At 40.4% G+C, this 21690-nt stretch overlaps 2 protein-coding genes and 1 long non-coding RNA gene across 9 annotated transcripts; 1 reads left to right on the top strand and 2 right to left on the bottom strand.

Annotated features, from left to right (window-relative positions):
* Window positions 1-147: 147 nt before the first annotated feature.
* ctdspl2b (CTD (carboxy-terminal domain, RNA polymerase II, polypeptide A) small phosphatase like 2b) lies at window positions 148-10366 on the bottom strand. Of its 3 annotated transcripts, none has more exons than XM_040012019.1 (13): window positions 9982-10366; window positions 6247-6434; window positions 4629-4767; window positions 4389-4538; window positions 3897-4145; window positions 3677-3773; window positions 3091-3202; window positions 2913-2999; window positions 2696-2758; window positions 2519-2598; window positions 2210-2336; window positions 1186-1281; window positions 148-1074 (listed from the first exon to the last, which is right to left on the bottom strand). In XM_040012019.1, exons 2-13 carry the CDS (start codon window positions 6409-6411, stop codon window positions 1009-1011), a joined length of 1431 nt encoding a protein of 476 aa, XP_039867953.1. In that variant the 5' UTR covers window positions 6412-6434; window positions 9982-10366; the 3' UTR covers window positions 148-1008. The 3 variants fall into 3 exon arrangements, with proteins under 3 accessions (XP_039867953.1, XP_039867951.1, XP_039867954.1); XM_040012017.1 differs by lacking the exon at window positions 9982-10366 and adding an exon at window positions 9210-9968; XM_040012020.1 differs by lacking the exon at window positions 9982-10366 and adding an exon at window positions 9237-9968.
* Window positions 10367-10481: 115 nt separating this feature from the next.
* Window positions 10482-21566, bottom strand: golm2 (golgi membrane protein 2). Of its 5 annotated transcripts, none has more exons than XM_040012026.1 (10): window positions 20502-21566; window positions 17515-17569; window positions 17258-17360; window positions 16069-16159; window positions 15718-15844; window positions 15422-15502; window positions 14314-14592; window positions 13837-13974; window positions 12537-12704; window positions 10482-11435 (listed from the first exon to the last, which is right to left on the bottom strand). In XM_040012026.1, the coding sequence occupies exons 1-10, from the start codon at window positions 20826-20828 to the stop codon at window positions 11356-11358; spliced, it is 1449 nt and encodes a 482-aa protein (XP_039867960.1). In that variant the 5' UTR covers window positions 20829-21566; the 3' UTR covers window positions 10482-11355. The 5 variants fall into 5 exon arrangements, with proteins under 5 accessions (XP_039867960.1, XP_039867959.1, XP_039867961.1 ...); XM_040012025.1 differs by having other exon boundaries at window positions 15422-15505; window positions 20502-21565; XM_040012027.1 differs by having other exon boundaries at window positions 12618-12704; window positions 15422-15505; window positions 20502-21565.
* Window positions 14509-15191, top strand: LOC120721597. Its single transcript, XR_005693199.1, has 2 exons — window positions 14509-14619; window positions 14880-15191. It is a non-coding gene; the product is annotated as an uncharacterized LOC120721597 (long non-coding RNA).
* Window positions 21567-21690: the final 124 nt, after the last annotated feature.

The raw sequence follows: 21690 nt of genomic DNA, 5'->3' as shown, positions 1-21690 counted from the left end.
CTTTGAGAATGAATGCCCTTAAATCATTACAATGTGTCAGATTTACAGGTAAAAAGATCCTTAACATTTAAATCAAAGAGCCATGTTGTGTCCACGTGTGAAGCCAACACATTCATTTAAACCTCAGAATGAGAACAAGCTAGAAAGTCCTGGATTCATTCCATTTTATTTGACTATGCAGCGGACTGTCATTTACAGGTTCTCCTATATGGGGAAATGGTTAACAATGAAACTTACATGACCCTTTTAAAATCTCGTATCTTACAAACAGAAATGAAATTTTTCTTTTAAACCCCATCTTTAAAAACAAAAAACAAAACACCAGTTTTACCAGAAAACAAACAAAAAAAACAACTGCAACCAACAACAGAAAGTTGACGAAGCTACAGAGGAATGCATATGACTTTCAAGGCTACAGTTTGTAGGCTTGCCCATACACCGAATCAGTGAGTGTGTGTGGCTAGGAGTAAACATACACACATGCACAGATTGATTTACAGGCCAGTCACTCCTGTTAAAAATGGTCTGTAGCCACAGAGTGTCGTATCGTCAGTACTGACAGCGTGAGCACCAGAGGGTTGGACTGCGGTCGGGCAAGGTGGAGTTCCTCTTTACCAGGTGGTGTTTTCATATCCACTAAACCAGCACCAAGACTTCAGAATTTAGTGTGGAGCTGATATCTGGCTCCACAGCTGAAGAGTCGCTTAAAAAGTGTCGACGACCTGGGCTTGTCCATAGTGTGTAATTTCATCTATGCGCTTACGATTTTTAGAAAATCTCACCCAGATCTTTTAAAAAGGTTTTCTTTTGAAGTTTTCTCTTTTTTTCTTGTTAAAGCAATGGTGAATTTAAAAACAAAACCAAAAAAAGGCTAATTTTTTTTTTTTTTTTTTTTTTTTTTAAGTAATGGCAATGTTGTAGTTTGTAATCCAAAGAGAGGCTTTTTACACGCACGTGTTGTTCTCAGTCTTTTCATGTTGTCCCCATTTCGAGAGTTTGTGGTTTGCTTCAATCGGGGGGTAAAAGGTCGTGAAGCCGGAACCGTTCCCGAACGTGCGGCCGCACATCCTCATTCTGCAAGTCGAAGGGGTGGGGGGTTAGATTAAGTTTACTCACATGGTCAAGTTACTCTTATTGCTGATGTAGTTGATCCTACAAGAGTAAATCAAAGACAGGACAGCTTACCATCTCAACCAACTTCTCAAGGAAGGGCACCAGCTTCAAAAGCTCATTGTCATTCTTGTCCATGAACCAGCTCTCTATGGGAATCCCATTGGACAACTGCAGAGACCAAAGAAAAAAAAATTATATTTAATTAAACTGTGACCACAGAAGAAAAGATCTGCTGTTCTGTTCTGTTTGAAGTAGCTGAAGATCTTAAGTGGGGTGGGTGGTGCTTTCTCCCTATAACAGATGTGCCCCAATCGGAATGACCAGAATAGGCAGGATTAGAAACAAGTAGAGCTCAGGTTGAGCTGTTTGGAGACAAAGAGAGAAGCCAACCTGAGACGGTTTGGATATATGATTAGGGGGGAAAGCAGATATACTGGATAAAAGATGTTGAATATGGAGCTGACACACAGGAGGAAAAGAGGAACCACAGAGAAGATTCATGGATGTAGTGAAGAAGGACATGCACACGGTTGGCGCTGACAAGAAGATGCTAAGGATACCACTAGCTGCAGGATGATCAGCTGTGTTTATCCCAAAACAGAGCAGTCAAAAGTGGTAACAGTAACAGTTCACTGTCTAATCTAGTAATGTCACTTCACCCTTCTATCCTCTGCTTGGGGAGTTACTATCTATCTATATAGCTTCTGTTCCTGAATTCTGGCATTAAACCGGATCTAAAAAGGGGCGTTGGAGGAACATTATGTGCCCTTTTTGATACAAACTGTCAATTTCACTGTATTAGACACGTTTCAAGTGATGTACCAAAAAAGACATTGACATTTAGTGTTGAGCCATATTTGAAATTCTGTTCAACTATCACTTGTGTTCAAGTGGACTTTTGTGCTAAATATTCAGGCATAAATCCCAGTAATATCAAATTCACAGTAGAGGGACAAATGAATGAAAACCCAAAGACATCAGGCGGGTGCCTCATCCTATCCCCCAAAACATTTTTTAATTATTCTACTCATTGTCAGAATCTCCGATGCTTGCTGATAACCAGGCAACACCTGCATATCAGGTGTTGGTGTCTCACCTGATATGCAAAGGCTTGTGGTGAATTGTCAATAATGATGGTCTTTGAGAGATCTCTTCCCAAAATGTTGAGATCCTTGATGTAGTTTCCCTGGACACAGACACAATGCTCACGAAACAACCTGTGCCTGCAGTCACAGTGGGCGAAGAAAGGAGGGAGGGGGGGGGTGGGGGTGACAAAGTTAGCAAAATTAGTAATTAGTAAACAGTTAAACATCTGCTTTATGAGCTCTACTCTTGATTCGCTCTGCTTAAACTTTGCTTTAAAGTTTCTTGTGCACCAATAACCAGCTAATAAAGCTCAACATACCTCACAAGCTGCTTTTTAGGATCCAAGATGTTGAGCAGTTTGTCTGCATACACCTTTTTAGAGGCTGTAAAGAGGATGATCTAGAAAAGAGAACAAAGAGTTCAAAAATCTTCAACTTTAAATCCTCATCTTCAAGCATTTAGAAATAATTAAGAGAAAGAACCAGCTTGTAATTACCTCATATATTTGAGACATGCGTTCCAGAAACTCTCTAAAGAATGGCCTCAGGCGCACATACACCTGCACAGGACAGTTTAATGGTCAGTGATCATTTCGAATGAAAATATGATCCCATAAGAAAAATTTGTCCTTTGAGGCTTTTTAGAGACACGAATATGGCCCCCTCTAGTGGCAACGTGAAGAAAGAAAAAAATAATAATAAAACAAGACATACCTGATAAATGACATCCTGAAAGAGGACAGGGAAGGTAAGTGCTGCGTCCTCCAGCTCATTTAAACTGCAGTGCACCAGAGTTTCATCCTAATCGACACACAGAAAAATGTCTTGAGTCTTTGGAGGCGTTTAAAGATTTCCAGAGAGATTCATTAATTTGAAAAAAAGTGTTGCTGACCAGGTCTAGGACCAGAGAGAACTCAGGTGTGCTGCGCGTCTTCAGGGGAAGGGCTGGCTTACGAGTGAGCTGCTCCTCTGTCAGTGGAGGGACGTGCTTAATGAAGAAGTACCTACACACCAAAACAGACTCATCAGTAAATGCCACAACATTCACAGTAAGTTGGAAACCATTAAAAGAAGGGTTTAACTTAAAACTCGAGTCTGCTTAGATTCAATAGCCAAAATGTTTTACTTATTGCATTTTTAATGACTACCATTGGAGTCTGCAGACAATAAATTTAAAAGCCTTGTGTGACTGACCATGCTCCTAATTGTGTTTTTTTCCTAAAAATAGGACAGTAAGACTATATAAGTGAGGTACTTCTGTACATAAGGGTGTCAGGTTGGTGGTCTGAGTGTCATGTCTCTTCACTTTGATTCTACTTAGTTCAATCAAAGGTCTTTCAACAATATGAAAAAAAGAAACATTAGCCTTTATCCCCAATTTGTCTGCCTGTCCACATGCTTGATTAAGCTGAAATAATCACTGTAGTGTTTTTGTTGTGGAAACGGTTCAGTGAAGTGTAGCAAGCCTTTAAACTTACGGGTCAAACACTTCCCAGTCTTCCTCGTAGGATGCCTCTGGTGGTACTGTAGCTGGAAGGGTGTCCACATGTGCCATATCTGGACTGGTGCCTGGAGCTTGGAACGCAACAAGAGTATTTTAAAAATATTAGAATCAAGACCATAAATCAGCATCACAAGAAGAGCAATCAGTTGCCACCATCTTCATTGTTACTATGTTTTCTCAGCTGTGGTATCTACCTGTGAGAGGGGGGAGGTCAGCATCCGTATCCAGCTCTCCTTCTTCGGTTGTGGGAGAAGCCTCGAGGATGTGTGGCGGTCGCAGAGGTGGGAGCTGTGAGACGCTCGAGTAGTAGTTGGTGGTGACGCACAGTTCCTGCGTGGATGTAGCAGTGCTGGTGGGCGTCTCCACAGCTTGCTCAATGTCCAGCTGCTTGACTATCTCCTCAGCTTCTAATGCTTGGTCTGGAGAGTCCGAGCCGGAAGAGGCTGAAAAAAGAAAAAAAAAAAAAAAAAATGGAAAGAAGAAAAATTTAAGACTGTGCCATTCTGAACTAACTAACAAGAAACGCATCTTCATCCTAACTTGCAGTCCAAAACAACTGGAAGAGGGGCTGATTATTGTCAAAAAGCAGCTTATGTTAGATTGTTTGACTTTAAAGTTAGTAATAAAAAGATAAAACGTAGTTTCTGTTTACAATTTAAAGCACGACTACTTCGGACTCCACTTACCATTCTTAGCTGGTGAGAAGAAGTTGAAAACGGGGGAGAAGATGGTCCCGAGAAGGGTCGTTCTGGGAGGGCTGGTGGTCACCTCAACGGCTGTCGTCTCCTCCAGACTACCATTGGGCTTCTCTTTACTCCTGTCGTGATTGGTTGCCTCTGCAGAGGAGGAGAGGGGACACGTTCAACAGTGTTAGCAGAGAAAACAGAACCAAATAATAACTAATCTTGTTTATGTGAGTTACTCACGTCCATTGACGGATCCTCTCCTGCCAACTCTGCTTATATTCCTCCTGGGTGTGTTGGGGTCTGTGGGTGTAGAGGTGATCAGGTTGTTGTCCACATCACAGTGGAGGCGTGTCTTCTTTGCTGGGGTTTCCTCCTGAACCTGACAAGACAACACACCATTACAGGAGTTGTGTAAGTTATAATGAGTGCAACTGTAATTAAATAACAGGCAAACAGATTTATCTCTGTTCAGTTGAGACCTCTAACCATTTCACAACCATGAGAGAGAAAGGGAAAAATCTTTTGTTGATGGTTCAGAATGACCGTTCTAGATTAGACCATCAGACACATCTACTATATAGACTGACTAACCGGTCCATTAGACCAGTTATTCTTGCCCTTGTAAACTGCCCTGCACGCCAAAAGTGATGACATCTGCTGCTGCAAGTCACGTTCTGGTGCAGATTTGGCCGGCCATGCATCTCCAAATTTTGGTTGTTTTTTTTTGGTTTGTTTGTTTTTAACCACCAGTTTAAGGATGCACCATTACATAAACTCAGCGACTGACAGATTACACAGAAGGGGATGTTGCAACATTGCAAAACAACCATGCCACCCCCCCCCCCAAAAAAAAAAACCCCTAAATAAACAAAAACACTGGTCTCCGCTTTAAATACTGCAGCAAGCATTCGCACAGACAGTGCTGATATAATCAGTACGGAGTTCTCGCACTTGGCATATAGCATGCAAAGAGTATAACAGGCTCATCAGGCATCAAACACAGAAGAGCCTTTTTCTTTATGTAGAGATATTTTTGGCACCCATTACCAGCTACAGTCTGTCATTTTTGTTATCTGGTGGTGCCATTTAAGCATATTTAATAATGTCACTGAAGCATAAGGTGATTCAAACGCCCAACTTTTACTGAATGTGGATCTACCGTTTACATGCACAGTAACCCTGACACATGAACAACAAAGAAAAAGCTAAATGATATTGCTTTTGTTTCCCCCCCATATTTCTCAAATGCAAACTCATTGTGCTTCCACTGAACCTACAAAAATATCTGCATGACACAGTGTATTGTCATAAAGGTCAGAATCTAAATTAAGCTTCCCCCCCCCACTAAGGAGTTAAAAACATATTTATAGAGACAGGGCAAAAACAAAACAACAAAAATAAAACACCTTTTGGGACTTCATAGGAAACTGCAGGGAGAAACCTAGAATGTATAGTGTGATTATCAAAATGGCCATATGTCTTTTCATAGGACAAACGTCTCTAAGCAGAGTTGACTTTTCCACTTGTTACCACCTCCTGTCCTTGCACACCAACTCTGTGAGCCAGAAGCTAAAATTAGACCAGAGCCCGAGTTCTCAGACAAGCTGCTGCATTCCACCAGACATTTCCTGGGAAACATGACACTCTCCACCAAGAAACACTGTGTTAAACTTAGAGACCTTGATAGCGCATTGGTTTTTAAAGCAGTGTTTAACATACGTGCCCAAAAAATTTTCATCTCTTTAACGACTTTAAAAAAAAAAAAAAAAAAAACAACAGCAGGAGAATAACTTCTCTGCCTACAAATTTTTATTTTTACTGCTCACAGACTGGGTGATGCGAGCTTGGAAGAGGTTACCTTTACAGCATTTCCTCTGATGAACTTCTTGATGGTGGAGAACAATCCTCTCCCAGTAGTAGGAGTGTCCTCTTCTACTTCTGAATGCCTCCGCTTGGTTCGGGATGGGCGGCTTGCCAGAGTGGGGTTCGGTTGCTGAGACGCCTTACGCATTCTCAGCCTCATTGTTTTAGCAGTCACATGTAAGGCTGTTTCAGAAAAAGGAAACAAAAAGAGCAAATACAGGAAGAGACAGAGGAAATCATTATGGCTGTACAGTAGAGACAACAGATTTAAGCAAACGTTCAGTTGGTACTGAGTACAAACAAGTTGTTCTAGCAGTCTCGAATGCATTAACTTTTTAAATGGGTGAGTCAACGGGTTGCATCTGTGTGCAGACGAGTAACACTGGTGAATTTTCTACCAACATCTGGATGCATTCAAGATCCCGTTTCACTTACATCAGTGGATCCGGCAACAACAGCTGGCTTTACTTTCATTTGTACCACTAATGGAAAAAAAGAACGTTACCCAGGATCTTACTGTACATATACTCAAACAATCCCACTCGAGTGTGCTTGTAAGATTAATGTTAAAGGCGAGCCCGTGTTAGACATAAGCTGAAAAAACGATACGTAAATATAACCAAAACAAAATCTGAAGGAACTACAGATATTTACTAACGTTGAGTGATTTAGCACTGTCCTCGCCAACCTTTGCAGAAAACATAAAAACAATTCACAGTGAACAAAAACTGTCAAGCATGCCTGGCCTTTGTGGTTACGCAACTAAAAATGTGTCCAGACATATCCAGCAGCAGTCCACACACACACACACACACACACACCTTCTCATTGGATACAGTACACATCTCACATACTGTAAATGTACTTCCCTACATCTGCTTCACATTTACACAGGGGTGTATCCATGAACATGCCACAAGTGTGCACACTGTTGCCCAATCCCACATACAGGGGAGAGAAGGAAAAAAAAATACTCAAAAAAAATAAATAAACATCACCAGGAGCGTGCATGCTGACAGTGTGCCTGAAAGCTGCGGCTGCTCCAAGTATCAAATAACTTAGCAGATGAAGACAGTGTCATTACTTCAATGTAACTGTACTCGTAAGGGAAGGATGCAGTCCATGATTTATTATACATAGGTGTCCTTTAAGCCAAAGACGTGTTCCAAAAAATTGTTTAGAAAAAAGTTTCTCATTTGAGAGGGCTGTTGGAAAAAAAAAAAAAAAAAAAAAAAAAAAAAAGTAAATAAGGCCTGAGGAGAGATTTTGTAATAGACCTGCTAATTTAATCCAGTTTTAGAACATTTTAAACTGTATGTGTATGCTTTTGAGAGTTAAAAGATTATTTTAGTCTACTTGTGCACGTTAATTCTCCTGAAAGATCCTGTTTTACTTTATAGAAAACTGCATCTTATTTCCATCATCTTGGCACAAACACTTACACTGTACTAAAAGAAGATCACAAAATAAAAGCTTTTTTATTAAACAATTTCAGGTTTCCCTTCTCATGGAATTTTATGATTTCACAAAAGTATACAAGAAAAAATGTCTAGGATTAAAATGAGTCTACCTGCTACCTTAATTCAGCTAGCTTATTTTTTAAATATCGTTATCAAATCTTGTATTTAGCTTTTTTTAACCATACGAGTTTCTTTGTTATACTAATTTTTCTTAAACTTTTAAACTCTCCAAAATAACTGACATTGTAGATAAACCACCACAGCACTCCTTACACAGCCCTTAATATATAAAATATCAATTATGTTAGCACATACTACTTGTTAAATCTTAGAAAACAATAACTAAAACTTTACTTTTGATACTATTCTGCCCACTGGTTTAATGTATTCTTGTTTCCTTTAGATTACAGTGAAAACACTCAAAATAATGGTAAAGCTCACACTGGTTTTTGTTTAAGTGATCCGATATGCCATTATAGCCTGCAGTATCTAGTATTATTGATTCCAATATCCCAGCGGTTACCTTTAATCTTTGCAGACTGTCACTACTTGTTTTTGTTATGGTAATGTGTTTAGCAAAGAACGACAACTTCTGACACCGCTCTTCTCCTAATTACAAAGTGTTATGAGTAGAAATATGTCATCTTTACACGTTCACTTCGCATAGCGGTTTTTCTAGAAATGAAAGAACAGTTATGTCCATTACTTTGTGTAGTCATGCCTTTCTATCTTGTGCATTTCACGGGAATGTGCGCAGCATACCGGACTTTCGAGTTGCTGCTAAATAAAGAATCATTTAAGTGCTCGTTTTAATTGCTGTACGATCAAACCCCACTAAAGCTCAAGACGGCAACAGCAAAGCTACTAAAGGTCTACCTTTCAAGCACAGCATGCACTAAATGTGTGCTTCACCAAGGAAATCAGCCACTGACCGAGAATCATGCACACAGCAAGAGAGCGGGAAATAGGAACATGCATGCAGCTGAGATTGTATGAGCAAGCTAGCCGCTAGCCCTGAAAACACACTGGAAAAACGAGTGAGGCCCTTCCCACAACCCGTCCGCTCTGCAAAATTTACCCCGAGGCTAGGGTTGGCTAAGTTGCTTAACGAACAGATGAATCATACAACATAACCGGCAAAAACCACTAACATTTAGACGTATTTCACACCAATTCCACTTCACTTAGCGACCCGAAAACAGGCGTTTGAAAATGTTTGATCAGTTATGAACCGACCATACCCAGCTAAATGAGCAGCTAAAGCTAATCAACTGAACCAAGTACAAGAGGTCAAATTATGCTTTGTTCATTGTAATAAAAACAAAAAACAAAAAATCTCGACTACACAATCCTGCTTTAACGCACTTTGATATCATACTGTCAGGCTTTGCGTCAGCCTGAAAGTAACGTTGCATTGTTTATGCGACCTGGCACTCTGGTCGCTAAAAGTAACGTTAGCATATTCAACGAACCAAACCCCCCAAATAGGCTAACTTACCGTCTGCAAGCCAGTGCGACATCGTACCTTCAGCGGAATGACGTTAAAAATGAATAAAACGACTTGATAAAAAGAAGCATAGGTCATCCAAGCTGGCGTAAAGTTTGGTGGAGGGATTCACTCGAACGGCGTTACCGTCTTCATGTTTGTCAGCGGAAACTCTGAATCGTCAATCAAAACAGCCAACAGTAGCGCTATTTTATCTGCTAATCCCATCACCGCTACATTTAACCAACAATGCAGCTGATGCACCGGTCTGCTGGGGTACACTGACACGTCTAACTGAGCGCCCTTTGAATTCTATTAAACGGAAAGCACGGTGGTAAAGAGCGACCCTGGCGGAACTCAGCTGAGGAATGCCAAATTGGATGCTAGCTTCAAAGGATGCTAGCAGGATTTACCTGGCGACAATCTGCATTGTTACATCTGTTACCTTATTTGGGTAAGAGTAGGTACATGCTATATGACTGTTGAGCTAGTAACAATGTATTCAATTTAGTAATAACACTGAGTAGATAAAATGTAACTAAACGTGATATCGGGTTGTTCAGGAATTAGCCAGGTCCGTGGTAGGCCATGTTTAGCCGTCCTTAGCTATGTAACCTAGCTTAGCACCGCTGGGTTAACTAACAGAGCCTTCTTAAAAATCAGCGTCTGGCAAATAGATGTGCACAGGACAGGGGAAAAATAACTATCTTGTCGTTAGCCACTATTACATAAATGAGGAGTAAATAAGTCAAATGAACGGGGTAGGTTAGCGTGAGCGACTTACTTTACAGTGATCCGCAGTGGCTGGAGATGATGACTCAAGGCTGATTAACCATCACAGCAGAGGCACTGGTTTGTTTTTGTGATCGGTTCCGAGTTTTTCCTTCTATAGCTACTCACGGACTGTCTTCAAAATGACACACCGTTGTGTTACCAGGCGCCATTTCCCGCCTCTGCTCAGTCTCTCCGAGGCAGATACCCGTATGGGACACAGACACACCCCCTTACCTCTCAAAAACACCAGCCAGTCTGCAATGATCACTGCCGCGAACCGTTTCTTCTGCCAGCGATCATAAAGGTAAAGGACTGCTCGTCTTTGTGGTCATCATTTGCAAGCAAGTGGTGAAATACAGAGCAACAACCAAAATAAACACATAAATAAAACAAACACAAACCCCACTGGATATGATGCACTACAGATACCCAGGCAAAACACGACTATTTTGAGAAGGATGACAACCTATCATTCATGCATCTGCATTGACTCTAAAGTACCGTCACAAATGACATGAAGCATCACCTTTAATAAAATAAAATTACATTCACTGTGCCTTTCCATGAGAAATCAATTTTCCTGGTTGCACAAACAGAACTAATTTTATGTTCACAGAAACCTCATTCATGGAAGCATTTGTACAGTATGTCAGCTCCACATGTGCTTGGTTAATCACACTGTGTAGGACACCAACATTGTTCTAAGTATTGCTTAAGCATGAGTATTTTGCTCAATTTGATTAATAAAAAGTTTCAAATGCATGCAATGGCATCATTTAAGAAAAAAAGAGAAGTACTTTTTAGTCTGTCAAAGTAAGAAACGGATTCAACAGGCCATGAGTAGAGTCCTTGGCATTTGTAATGTATTCCCACTCTTGTAAACAAACAAACAGAAAAGTTTTCCATATAAGAGTCCCACGATTATGTTAGAAAGGCAGAATGCCAAATTAGTCTCTGATAAACATCTCAGATGAAGAGTTTGTACCAAGCAACAGCAAAGTGAGAAGAAGAAGAGTAGCTAAACCAAAACATGGTCTGTCCTTGAAGTTCAGATGTGGGTCATTAGGGCCGGCATGAGCCGGTGCAGTTATCAAATACTCAACAGTCAAAGTACAGTATATTATCTCTACTGTCATAACTTAAAGCCATTAGCAAATTAACAGCAGCTTGGGGAAATGCCTTGTGTGTTTTTTTTCATAGTATGTTACATTATTTAGAATTACTTCATTAGCTGCAATGTCTGTTCTTCAAAATAGTCCATGACATTGAGATTGCAACCTATAAAAGTTCTTAGACATACTGATGTTTTTTGTCAAGAGAAATCTCACTTGTGGAGATGGGTCTGAATGTGTTTTTTATGAGATGCGATTGTATGAATTTCCATTCAAAGAATGTCGTTGGCTTGATGTCTTTTTTTCCCATAATCCACAGCCCGATCACCCTGCATATCTCGATCGTCATCATCTAGAGGGAAAAAAAGAAGAAGAAGAGAGAAACACAAATATTAGAGACTGCACAATTAAATAGATGCAAAATTTACTACGTGTTCTGAATAATCTCCGGTATATGAGGATGACACCATAATGTAACATCGTAGTGCTGACTTTAAGCTTTAAAGGATGTTGATGTCAACCTTCTGTGAATTGTGTAATATACAGAGCCCTCTCTGATTCCCTTCAGCAACACTGATTTATGTACAAGAAATATATCAACAGATTGTTCATTTTAGAAGAAACTCAACCCACATCACACTAGGATATTAGCTTTCCTGTTGGCAACTTTAAATAGCAAGTATATATAAGAGACTTCATGTTATGGCATATGTATCTGATAAATGTAAGACAAATGAAAAAAAAAAAAAAAAAAAACAGCCAATCACAGAACTGGCAGATCAGAAATAAAATTATTTTTTCCTTTGATAGATTCAAACAAAACACAATTTCCCTAAAAATACTATTGTAGTTTCGGTATGAAATAGTGCAATTTCATTTAAAATCCAAAGGGCAATCAAAACAAAGAGAGAAAAAAAAAAACAATAAAAAAACAAACAAAAAAAAACAAACAAAACATGGACATGCATTTCAATATTTCAAAGAGAACACAGACACATTCAGGAACACAGTGAGCTATATATATATATCTACTGGGCTAGATGTAGGTCAGATGTTTGGTGGGCACAGACAGGTGGTTTAGCTAAAACGAAACATAGGCAGGACAGAAAACACTAGATGACCACTCAATTACTCTCACAGAACCGTAAGTTCCTGGGTCAAGTTCTCCCTCTACATAAGATAAGAGGGTATTAAGACTGTTATAGGGCCGAGTAAAAATATGCAATTCTCCTGAATTGCACACAAAGCAGTTCTGCTTTGATCCTCAGGTATTTTTGCCACATTTGTTTTTAAAATATCTGTATTTACAATGACGTAAAGACCAAACTCAGGGTTGCTGTGAGCTACTTAAGATAAATGCAGCAGGTTGGCAGGACAGGGGTGGAGGGAGGGAGCAAGGAGGAATGGTGGATAAACATCTGGACCAACAGTCCAATCCCCCGGCCTGGCTCACCTTGAACGTCTTCCTCCCCACCATCACCATCCTCTTCCTCATTGTAGGCCAGCTCGGCCTGCTTGTCAGCCTCATACTCACCCACGTTCCCATCATCCCCATTGTAATCCGCCAGCTTAGAGCCGTGTTGCGGATCTACTGGGGACTCGTTCTCATCAAAGAATCGGCCTGCAGGAGGCAGAGAAGGGCCCCATCAGGACGGAAGGGAAGCGAAGGCAGTTGTAGGAAGATAGGGAGGGGAAATACTGCATCATGTATGCATGAAGGGAAAAGTAGTTGCATTAAGAGAATGACAAAAGATGAGAAAGATGAGGTAAATACATGGTGCCTTCTGAAGAGAAAAAAAAAAAAAAAGCCAATCGTGGTCTTGGATGCAGTATTATAAATTAGAGTTTGTCTACCACAAGATTCACAGCATGTGGTGGCGGTAGTGTGGTCCAATGTGGCTTCAAATAAGAGGCCTCTTTGGAGAGATCTGAAAACTAACTCGAAAAATAACTCGAGATCTGAAAAATTGCCCCCGCCCCAAAACTGTAAGATGTATAATATATATATAAAATAATCAATCTAAAAAATGAGTTTTTACTGCTGCAGTTTCTTTCACACCAGCATATAAGACTGTTTATGTTCCTGTCTAGACCCTCACAGATTTCGAAACGGGATGGGAATTGGGATGAGCTGTGCAGTCTGTAAGCTGATAATGTAAACAGAGATGACAGCAAAAACAAATCACCTAAAGGGTGTTAACTTACACTAAATTGCAATTTAGAAGGATCAGAGCAGAAGAAAAACAAAATGAAAACTTACAGTGTTTTTTTTTTTAAGCAGCAGGGCTGCAGATGATGAGATGGAAGTGTAAAAGAAAGAAAAGAACTGAACATTTTAAAAAAGAGAGAGAAGGAGGAAGAAAGCGCAGTAGAGCAGAACAGAAGTGAGGTAACAGGAAAGGAAAATTGAGGAGCCAAGTGTGTCATTTGTCTCCCTCCCCCTGCAAGAGAGCCTTCTGTGACAGCCCTAACTTATATACTTAGAAGTCCCATCTTTCATGAAAATGTGTTATGTTTAGGAGGATGCACTGACTTAGAAACTGGAAAAACTGTACACATGACACCACAGTAAGTTATATTTTAATCCCTGCCTTATTAGATATTCAGAAAAGTATAAACAGAACTAACTTACCATAAAATGCTATAATTTTACTTGAGTGGAATCAATCAATGAGTTAAAGAAAAGAAAATAATCACTACCCTCATTGCCAATAGCAGGGTTCACTTTTTCAGAGTTTAGTAGAGGAACTCACTTTGGCGGTGGTGTACTGGTTCTGCTGGAACTTGGTCTTTGGCGTGGTGAGGCTGGATGGGATTGGGCACCTGGGCAGGGTTGGGAGGCAAAGGAATCCTCTTCAAGTGTTCACCTTCAACTCTGACATCACTGGGAACTGATTATTAGAAAAACAAAACAAATACTTCAAAAGTCAGGCGCAGTTGTTCCCAGTACTGCTTTCTCAAAGCTATATTTGCCTTCTTTAAGGGAGCACTCAAACTTTTGAAAGAGGTTACACATCACTTGAAAAACTCATTACAAATGGAGGAACTGTAAACAAATAATGTAACAGGATAACAGTTCTCTCCTCTTTCAGTCTAGATGTGGCAAAAGACAAACCACCCAAAAGCTAAAAATCTATAATAAGCTGTAGTCACATTATTATCCCATGCCTAAAGGCTCAAAATAAACATTGTTAAAATTAATAGCAGTTACATGGATGTGGTTACTGCACCTCGAAGTTGCCTTTGCTGTTCTCCCAGCTCGTCTGCCTTGATACCCACTTTGTTGTCTTCTTCAAACACTATTGATTTGTCTCCCTGTTTGTTGATGCCTGGAGGTGCAATCACTACGGCTCGGCCGTCCAGTCTGTCCTGCTGGAGTCCGGGCTGGTCCAGCAACATGCCCTGGCCTCCGGGACCATCAGCTCCCCCGACTCCAGGTCCAGCACCGGCTCCCACGACCACATCCGGGGCTTCGTCGTGTTTCTGGGTAATGGCTGGTTTCTTCAAGCCTGTAGGCCAAAGACAATGTGAGAAAGGTCAGTGACCTACTTGCCACAAGGATTTTGTTTTTAAAAAAAAGGGTAGGGTTACAATAAGTGACAGAAGGGAGAAGGATTTCCTCACTTTATATGCACTATTCAGGTAATAAAGCTATGTGGGTCAGTTATTGTTCTCTAGTTACAGATTCAGTTTCACTGTATTTCATTAAAAAGCAACCTTGAGGGGTTGAAAAATGAAACCCAAGTTGAAAACCCAAAGAACTATCCATCCATTTTCTTCCACTTGTCCAATTCAGAGTTGGGAGTTTCACTGCAGCCCATCCCAGCTGCCATAGGGCAAAAAGGAAGGGTAACCTGGACATCCACACAGACAAGGGGAGAACATACAAACTTCACACAGAAAGGCTCCGGACAGCTAATGGATTCAAACCCATCAGGCAATGTTTATAACCATCACACCACCGTGCTGCCCACAAAAGAACCATAATTCCTCAAAGAGGCACCTGAGGCCGATTCCAGAAGTGACTCATTCCCTTTAGACTCTCATGTTAAAATGGCCAAACAGCAGAGTCAACAAGTTTAAAGGCAGGTAAAAGAAAAAAGAAAAGCAGATTCAGTGTGTATAGCAAATTTCTTCCTTCATGGAAACTGTGATGAGGTGAATTTAAATCTAACTAACATGTTTAGTAAGGCCTAATCTAATGCTGATTATGGTCTGTCAATACCTATACTGGCCGATTAAAAAGTCCAAATGTTTTTGTCATTACACAGCTACAGAATTCTTTCAAATCAATAATTTGCTGAGCTTGATCTCTGAAAGTTTACATTCATTACTTACCAAACTGCACATCGTCGATTTTTCCCACCTCACTGTCTTCAATACCAGGCATGCCAGCATCACTGCCGGGCTTACCCATCTCTTCTGTAACACAGCACAGGGAATGGGAGTGAAGCGCTAGCATATTAACAGGATTAACAACCAGACAGCGTGAAGTAACTACTATTAAAATATTAAAAGATCCATGTGAGCAATTATTATTGATGATTTTCTCCTAACAGTCAACATCTTCATTTAACGTGTAGAAAGCAACATAAAGTAAACGATAGCAGCGTTGCTCAACTTAATCACTCTACCTTTCAGATCGGAGTGTCTGTCATGCCGGTGAGTGGCCACTGTATGGCGCTCTCCAGCCGTCTCCACACCAGGCTCTGTATCTGCATGTCTACCCCCCACTACATTCTTGTGACCATCCACTGCACTCTGAAAAGGAAAGCAGATTACAGAAAAGACAAAGCTGTTTAATGAACAGGAAAGCTTAGAGAACAGAAACACAGGACAATTCATTTCTATTTTAAATACATCTGTGTTAAAGATCCAAAAGTAGTGAATAAATGCAATGTGCCACACAGACAAAACTTTTCATCATTTACTAAAGAAACACAAGAATAGCTCTTATCCTTTTTGTTAAGATTAATCAGACTAACCTGTCTTAGCTTTAGTGTTTCTTCCTCCAGAGTCTTTTTTGCTTCTTCATACTCGTCTTTCAGTTGTGCAATCTGGCGTCCACACTGTAAACTAGTTAACATGTATTCATTCAGTTTCATCTGCACAATAAGGAATTTTTTCAGTTTTATACATAAAGAAACTATAAAAAACAAAATCAAATCAACAGGTGCTTTTCTCTATTTTACACTGCCCTACACTCCTGTTAATAAACCTTTGCAGACAAATAATGTGTTTATTCCACTATTGTATGTGTAACTTCTAGAAGCAAAATATAGCAAATATAGCATTTCACTCCATTCATGATACCTGCATGATAGGCATGTAGCCAGTTACTTGAAAGCTGTACAATCGCTCTATAATTTCCTGAGATTTCTTGCAGACAGCGCCATTTTTGCAAAAATTATAGCACAAAGGGATAAGATATCTTTTGTCCAGTAAGTTGACCATTATCCCTTTTTTTTTTTTTATTAAACTCACTTTGTCTACTGGATAACTGTGTTTGGCCAAATGGAGTGTTGCCTCTAGGTAATTTCAGTGAATCCTTGTGAGCTGGACGGACACACTGTACAAGCTCGCTTTTGTGGATGTGAGAATTTGACGATTCATGTTAGCAAACACTACACTGTTTTTCTTGGCCTTGATGCGTCAATTAAGCAAACACACAAAAAAAACACCTCAAACTGCAGCACAAGTTAGTCGCACTGCTTTGCCATGCAGACGCAATTTTACAGCACTTGTTGAATTTGTTCTTGGTTAACATCACTTGCCCTAAATCCAAAGTACTTCCAAACAGTGGGTAATAATCTGCTTCGAAGAGCAACCACTTCACTTCCTGCTGTGCCACACTTTTGATTTCTGCTCTGATGGTCTTATCTGTACCACATAAGTACGGTCAAATAGAATGAGGAAACTTCATGCTGTGCGGTGCAGGGGAAAGCTGTGATTGGCACATCATCAGGCAGTGATTTACGAAGTGCCTGATTAGATTTTTTTTCTGTGCGTTCTGTTGGTGTAGCATGCATGTTCAATATCGTTTAATTATCTTCATTTAATTGTGGAAAACCAAAATTGTGATAGACTAATTGTGCAGCCTTAATCTCTGAGAGCTCACAGTTTCTCGAATATGGGTATATCTAAGACTCAGGCACATGTAAAGAACTAACATACCTTTCATATTCCAGTTTTCTTTCCAAGTTAGTGTTATTTTTCTTCACTTCTCTTAGCTGCTCATCCTGCTTTATGAACTCTTGCTTGAGCTCCCTTAGCTGCTCTGTTTGTAATAACAGACACACAAAAACAAACATTTTGAAGAGGTTTATTGAAAGACTTGTACTGCTATATGAAATTGCTTTGTATGTTACATACTCTGTGTTAAAGGAATTGCCAGAGTGCCCTCTGTTGGCCAACACAGGCTGAAGTCTTACCTTTAAGCCTTTGAATTTCTGTCATTTGGGCTGTGACATCATCCTGCAGCTTCATCTGCAACATTAAAAGAAAGAAAAAAAACATGTATTAGTTATGGTAAAGGTAAAACCAGTTTAGGTTCCTGCATTATCAGACAGCTGCACGAATGAAAAGAGGGGAACAGGTTAATCCTGTTATGCTTCATAGTGAAAACTGGTTGCAGTCAGTACAACCCTTTTCTTTATTCCAGTACTCTGAGTCATGCGACACTGATCCAACGCCTATTCTGTGATCTCAATCTACAAAATGTTTCAGGATTTATTTCACAGAAAAGAAAAAAGCACCAGCACACAAACTGAAAGCTCATTTATTGCTAGTTTGAGTTTTTTTTTCCCTTTTTGGTTTTGGCTTTTTTATTTACACTTTGCCACCAGGTAAACCATAATAAAATCCAATACAGCTATGCAATAAACATTAATGATGTGAAACTTAAAAGTCTCTCTATTACCCTGAAGCTTCTGGCTGCGCTTTATTTTGTGTTCTAGTAAAATAAATGGCATGCAAAAACTCATGAAGAGCAGTAAAATACCAAACAAGAAAGTTAAGCAGGGGGAAGGAAGGAAACTTGAGGCTTTGGACATCACAGTGACACCCAAAAGCTACATTTTTTCTGTCCCATTAGATTACAAATATGGATTTCAAAGCATGTGTAACGCGGTTAAAGGACCAGGGCGCCTGACTGCAGCCTCATAGACAATGTAAAAACAGCAGCTATAGTTAAGTTGAAGTTATACTTCTATAAATACAACTGAGGTGGCAGCAAGGTTTTCCAAAGCATCAAAAAGATCTTGGAGGCTCACTAGGATGCATGTATTCATGTACCCACCATTTTGTCATTAATATTTATCCATATTTTCTGAAAATAATAGAAGCAACATATTGAAAATATTCATTTGCAGAGCTAAGGGATTTGTACTGATTTTTATGGATATACTTTATCTGCCTTTCTACCAAAAACTTGTCATTGTTAGGCATTCGAGCTCTTGAAACAGTTGGGCAGACTGACTGAGCCAGAAGGTGGTCAATAAGACTGGACAGGAAATACAGCATTAATGTCAACTGCTCTAAGACTAAGGCTTGTTAGACGCTCATAAGTGGGTAATGGCCTCCCTGTGCCGCCTGGCTCTTTAGAACAACATGGTCACACTAAATGAAAAGTATAAGGCTCCATAATTCATTCTTGCACCTAACTTACAAAACTATAGACTCTACTGTTTGAAAGCCACTTATCAGACTTATCTGTCACTTTCTTTGTGGTACACACTTCTCACAATGTGAGGCAGACTGTTGAAACAAGGTTGGTCTGTTGACAGAAGAAAGGAGGAGAACAACCACTCTTTAATGGCTACCTTTATCCTGAATAAGGAAACACAGAGCCGGATCTTGGAATTTAGTCAAGAAATAAGGGAGCTTAGACAATGTGTTCATGTGTTCAGCCAATGTGTTCATGTATAGCCCTTTATAAGTATCATATAAGTATTATGTTGCAGTTCAATTACATTTTACCAGTAACCTGACTCCAAACGTTGGGAGAAAGTTTTGTGTGTTGTGGCTAAGGACAGCTCATCAATAAATGTTGAGCAAAGCAAGGCAATGTTACCCGCAACCTTACCCAACCTGATAATCCTGCAGATTTACTTGTAACTATGCAATAAATGTGTTGCTTTATTGTATAAGGTTGCATGAAGTTAAAACGATTAGTTGAAAATCATGAATGCTGCATTTGTTTTATTGCTGTCTGTGGTCAAACCAGAGAGCGACAATCCACACTGGATAAACATAAGCTAAACAATTTTAAGCTTTTGCTTTTGAAAAACATCAAACCGAGCCAGACTGGATGCAAATTACACTCCCAGGGCGGCTGGACTCGGACCAAAAGTTCAGAAGGTGCTGGGACATAAAAGCCAGTGAAATACTGGCTGGGTAACTGTGCAGGACAAGAAGTGGGAATGCCCATGTGGCGCGCTTTGATGTGCCTTTCACAGTGAATACATAAATGCCCCCACAGACGTGTAATAATGTGCTGATAGAATGAAAGAGCAAATCAGCAACAGAAACAACATAATAAAGTTGAATTCAATTTGCTTTCTTTTGTGAATGTAATTTCCCCTGTTACGCACCGGAAGATAGTTGGCAGCAATGTAGTGAAATCTAACAATTAACAGTGCAAACCAAAATAATCGAGCACAAATGAATTGTTTCTAGATGAATGAAACACTGCTCTGTCTAGCACAAGCACCTCTGAAGTTGGACCAACAGCACACACCACATCACCAGTGTATGCTCAAAAGCCTGCATCACATAATACATCTCAAATAACAAAATAATTGAAAATCACCTACAAAACCACAGTTTAAGAGGCCTATAAACACCCTTTGATTCAGGAAGCTGTCAGCTGTTAATTTCTAGCAAGATATTCTTGGTGGAGAAATATTCAGGTGAAAGCAATCGAGGAAGATGAAACTATGTGGCTCATACTCAAGACAGCCTGCCTCATCTCTCTTAAGTACATAAGATATTTGCACTTTCTGATATAAAGTGCTGAGATTACAGCACAACAATGAGATAAGGTGGTGAAATTAGACATGGTGATATGACTGAGGCTAAATATTGTCCTTTCCTACTTGTATTACAAGTAATACTTGTCCATACACCCCCGATTTGGTGTAATGAAGAACCTTCTTGTCATTCCTGTTTGCTTTTCCTGAGAACATGACACCCACCTCTAGATTAAAAAACATGAGTCAGTCTTGCCCCCAAACACACATAATTATTACAGTGACACTCGGTCAAAGACGAATAAGCTTGGTTCTGTATAGATGCTGTGCCGTACCCAGGAAATGTTTTATCTGCTCTAATACCTTGCGTGACCTGCAATGTTAAATTTCAGTAAAAAAACGACACTTAACTCGATCAAACCAAGACAAAGGCAAAAAGAGAAATGTACCTTTTCATCTGTGCACTTTTTAATGAGAGCATCCTTGGCCTGGAGCTTGCTCTCCAGGACGCTGTAGTCCCCATCCTTCTGGTCGATCTGTTTCCTGTGCGTGTCCACCTGCACCATCAGCTCCGAGTTCCGCTTCTCCAGCCGGCTCCGCGCCGCGTCCGTGCGCTTCACCTGCGTCTGTACCTCCGCCAGCTCATCCAGCAAGCGGCCGTGCTTGTTGGACACTGTCCAGTAGTTGAAAGACAGTACGACGATGATCACCATCAAGAAGATGAAGATGAAGGACGGGAGGCGACCTCCCCGTCGGTTTGCGCCAAACCCAACCATTTCCCAAACAAAGTCTAACGATATTTCAGGTTGTTACTGCAACCCAACGAGCTCAGTGAAGACTATTCTCCCGGTGTGAAACACATCCGTCTACGTGACATGCCGTGTATATGCGGCAAGCGCTCGGAAGTCCAGACGTTTAACAGGCAGTCATGAACGCTAAAGGACCTTCACATTTCTAGTGATCTTTGCTCTCCTTCCTCCTTCCGCTCACTAGGCATCTTCACTGCAATTCGTCCAATGTTAGTAAGTGAAATACGCCCGCAGGGACGTGGCCTAGCTCAGCTGGCAGACGAGACGTGGACACGACGGCGCCGTGGCACTGAGGAATGCTATAAACCATATAAGCTAGCTGTACAACGTTAGCCTTTAGCTAATTATTTTGTGTCCCTCTGGTAAATCGAGCAGTACCGGACGCACAGACGTCTGGAACTCCACTAATCCCTAAAATCGCCGTCAAACAGGACTACCGCTGATCCTGAATTCTGACCCCGACGTTACGTTAGCTCGTATTAACTGCTAGCTAGCAACCGTAGACGCGAAAACACCAGCGGCTGCTGTCAGAGAAACACATCGTCTTTAATTGCGAAGGACTGGTTTGAATCTCGTAATACAGCCAATTAAACCTTAAAAAACCCACTGTGAATACTGGGTTTCTGTTATACACTGTCCACGATTCACTGCCTTCCACACATCACGTCTGAGCTGCATGAAGTTGCAATCAGCCACTTTAATTTCCGCTCCCTGCCAGCGGACGTGCGCGTTTCAAAATAAAAGTCTACATTGGTATTTAAATTTCTTTCATAACTCTTAGCACATCTGAACGCTATAGACTTTAGTTTATACTTTATATATTTGTGTT

This window comes from Simochromis diagramma, unplaced genomic scaffold, assembly GCF_900408965.1.
Source record: "Simochromis diagramma unplaced genomic scaffold, fSimDia1.1 OVJJ01000603.1, whole genome shotgun sequence".
NCBI lineage: Eukaryota > Metazoa > Chordata > Actinopteri > Cichliformes > Cichlidae > Simochromis > Simochromis diagramma.
This window is presented reverse-complemented; position numbering and strand designations above follow the sequence as displayed.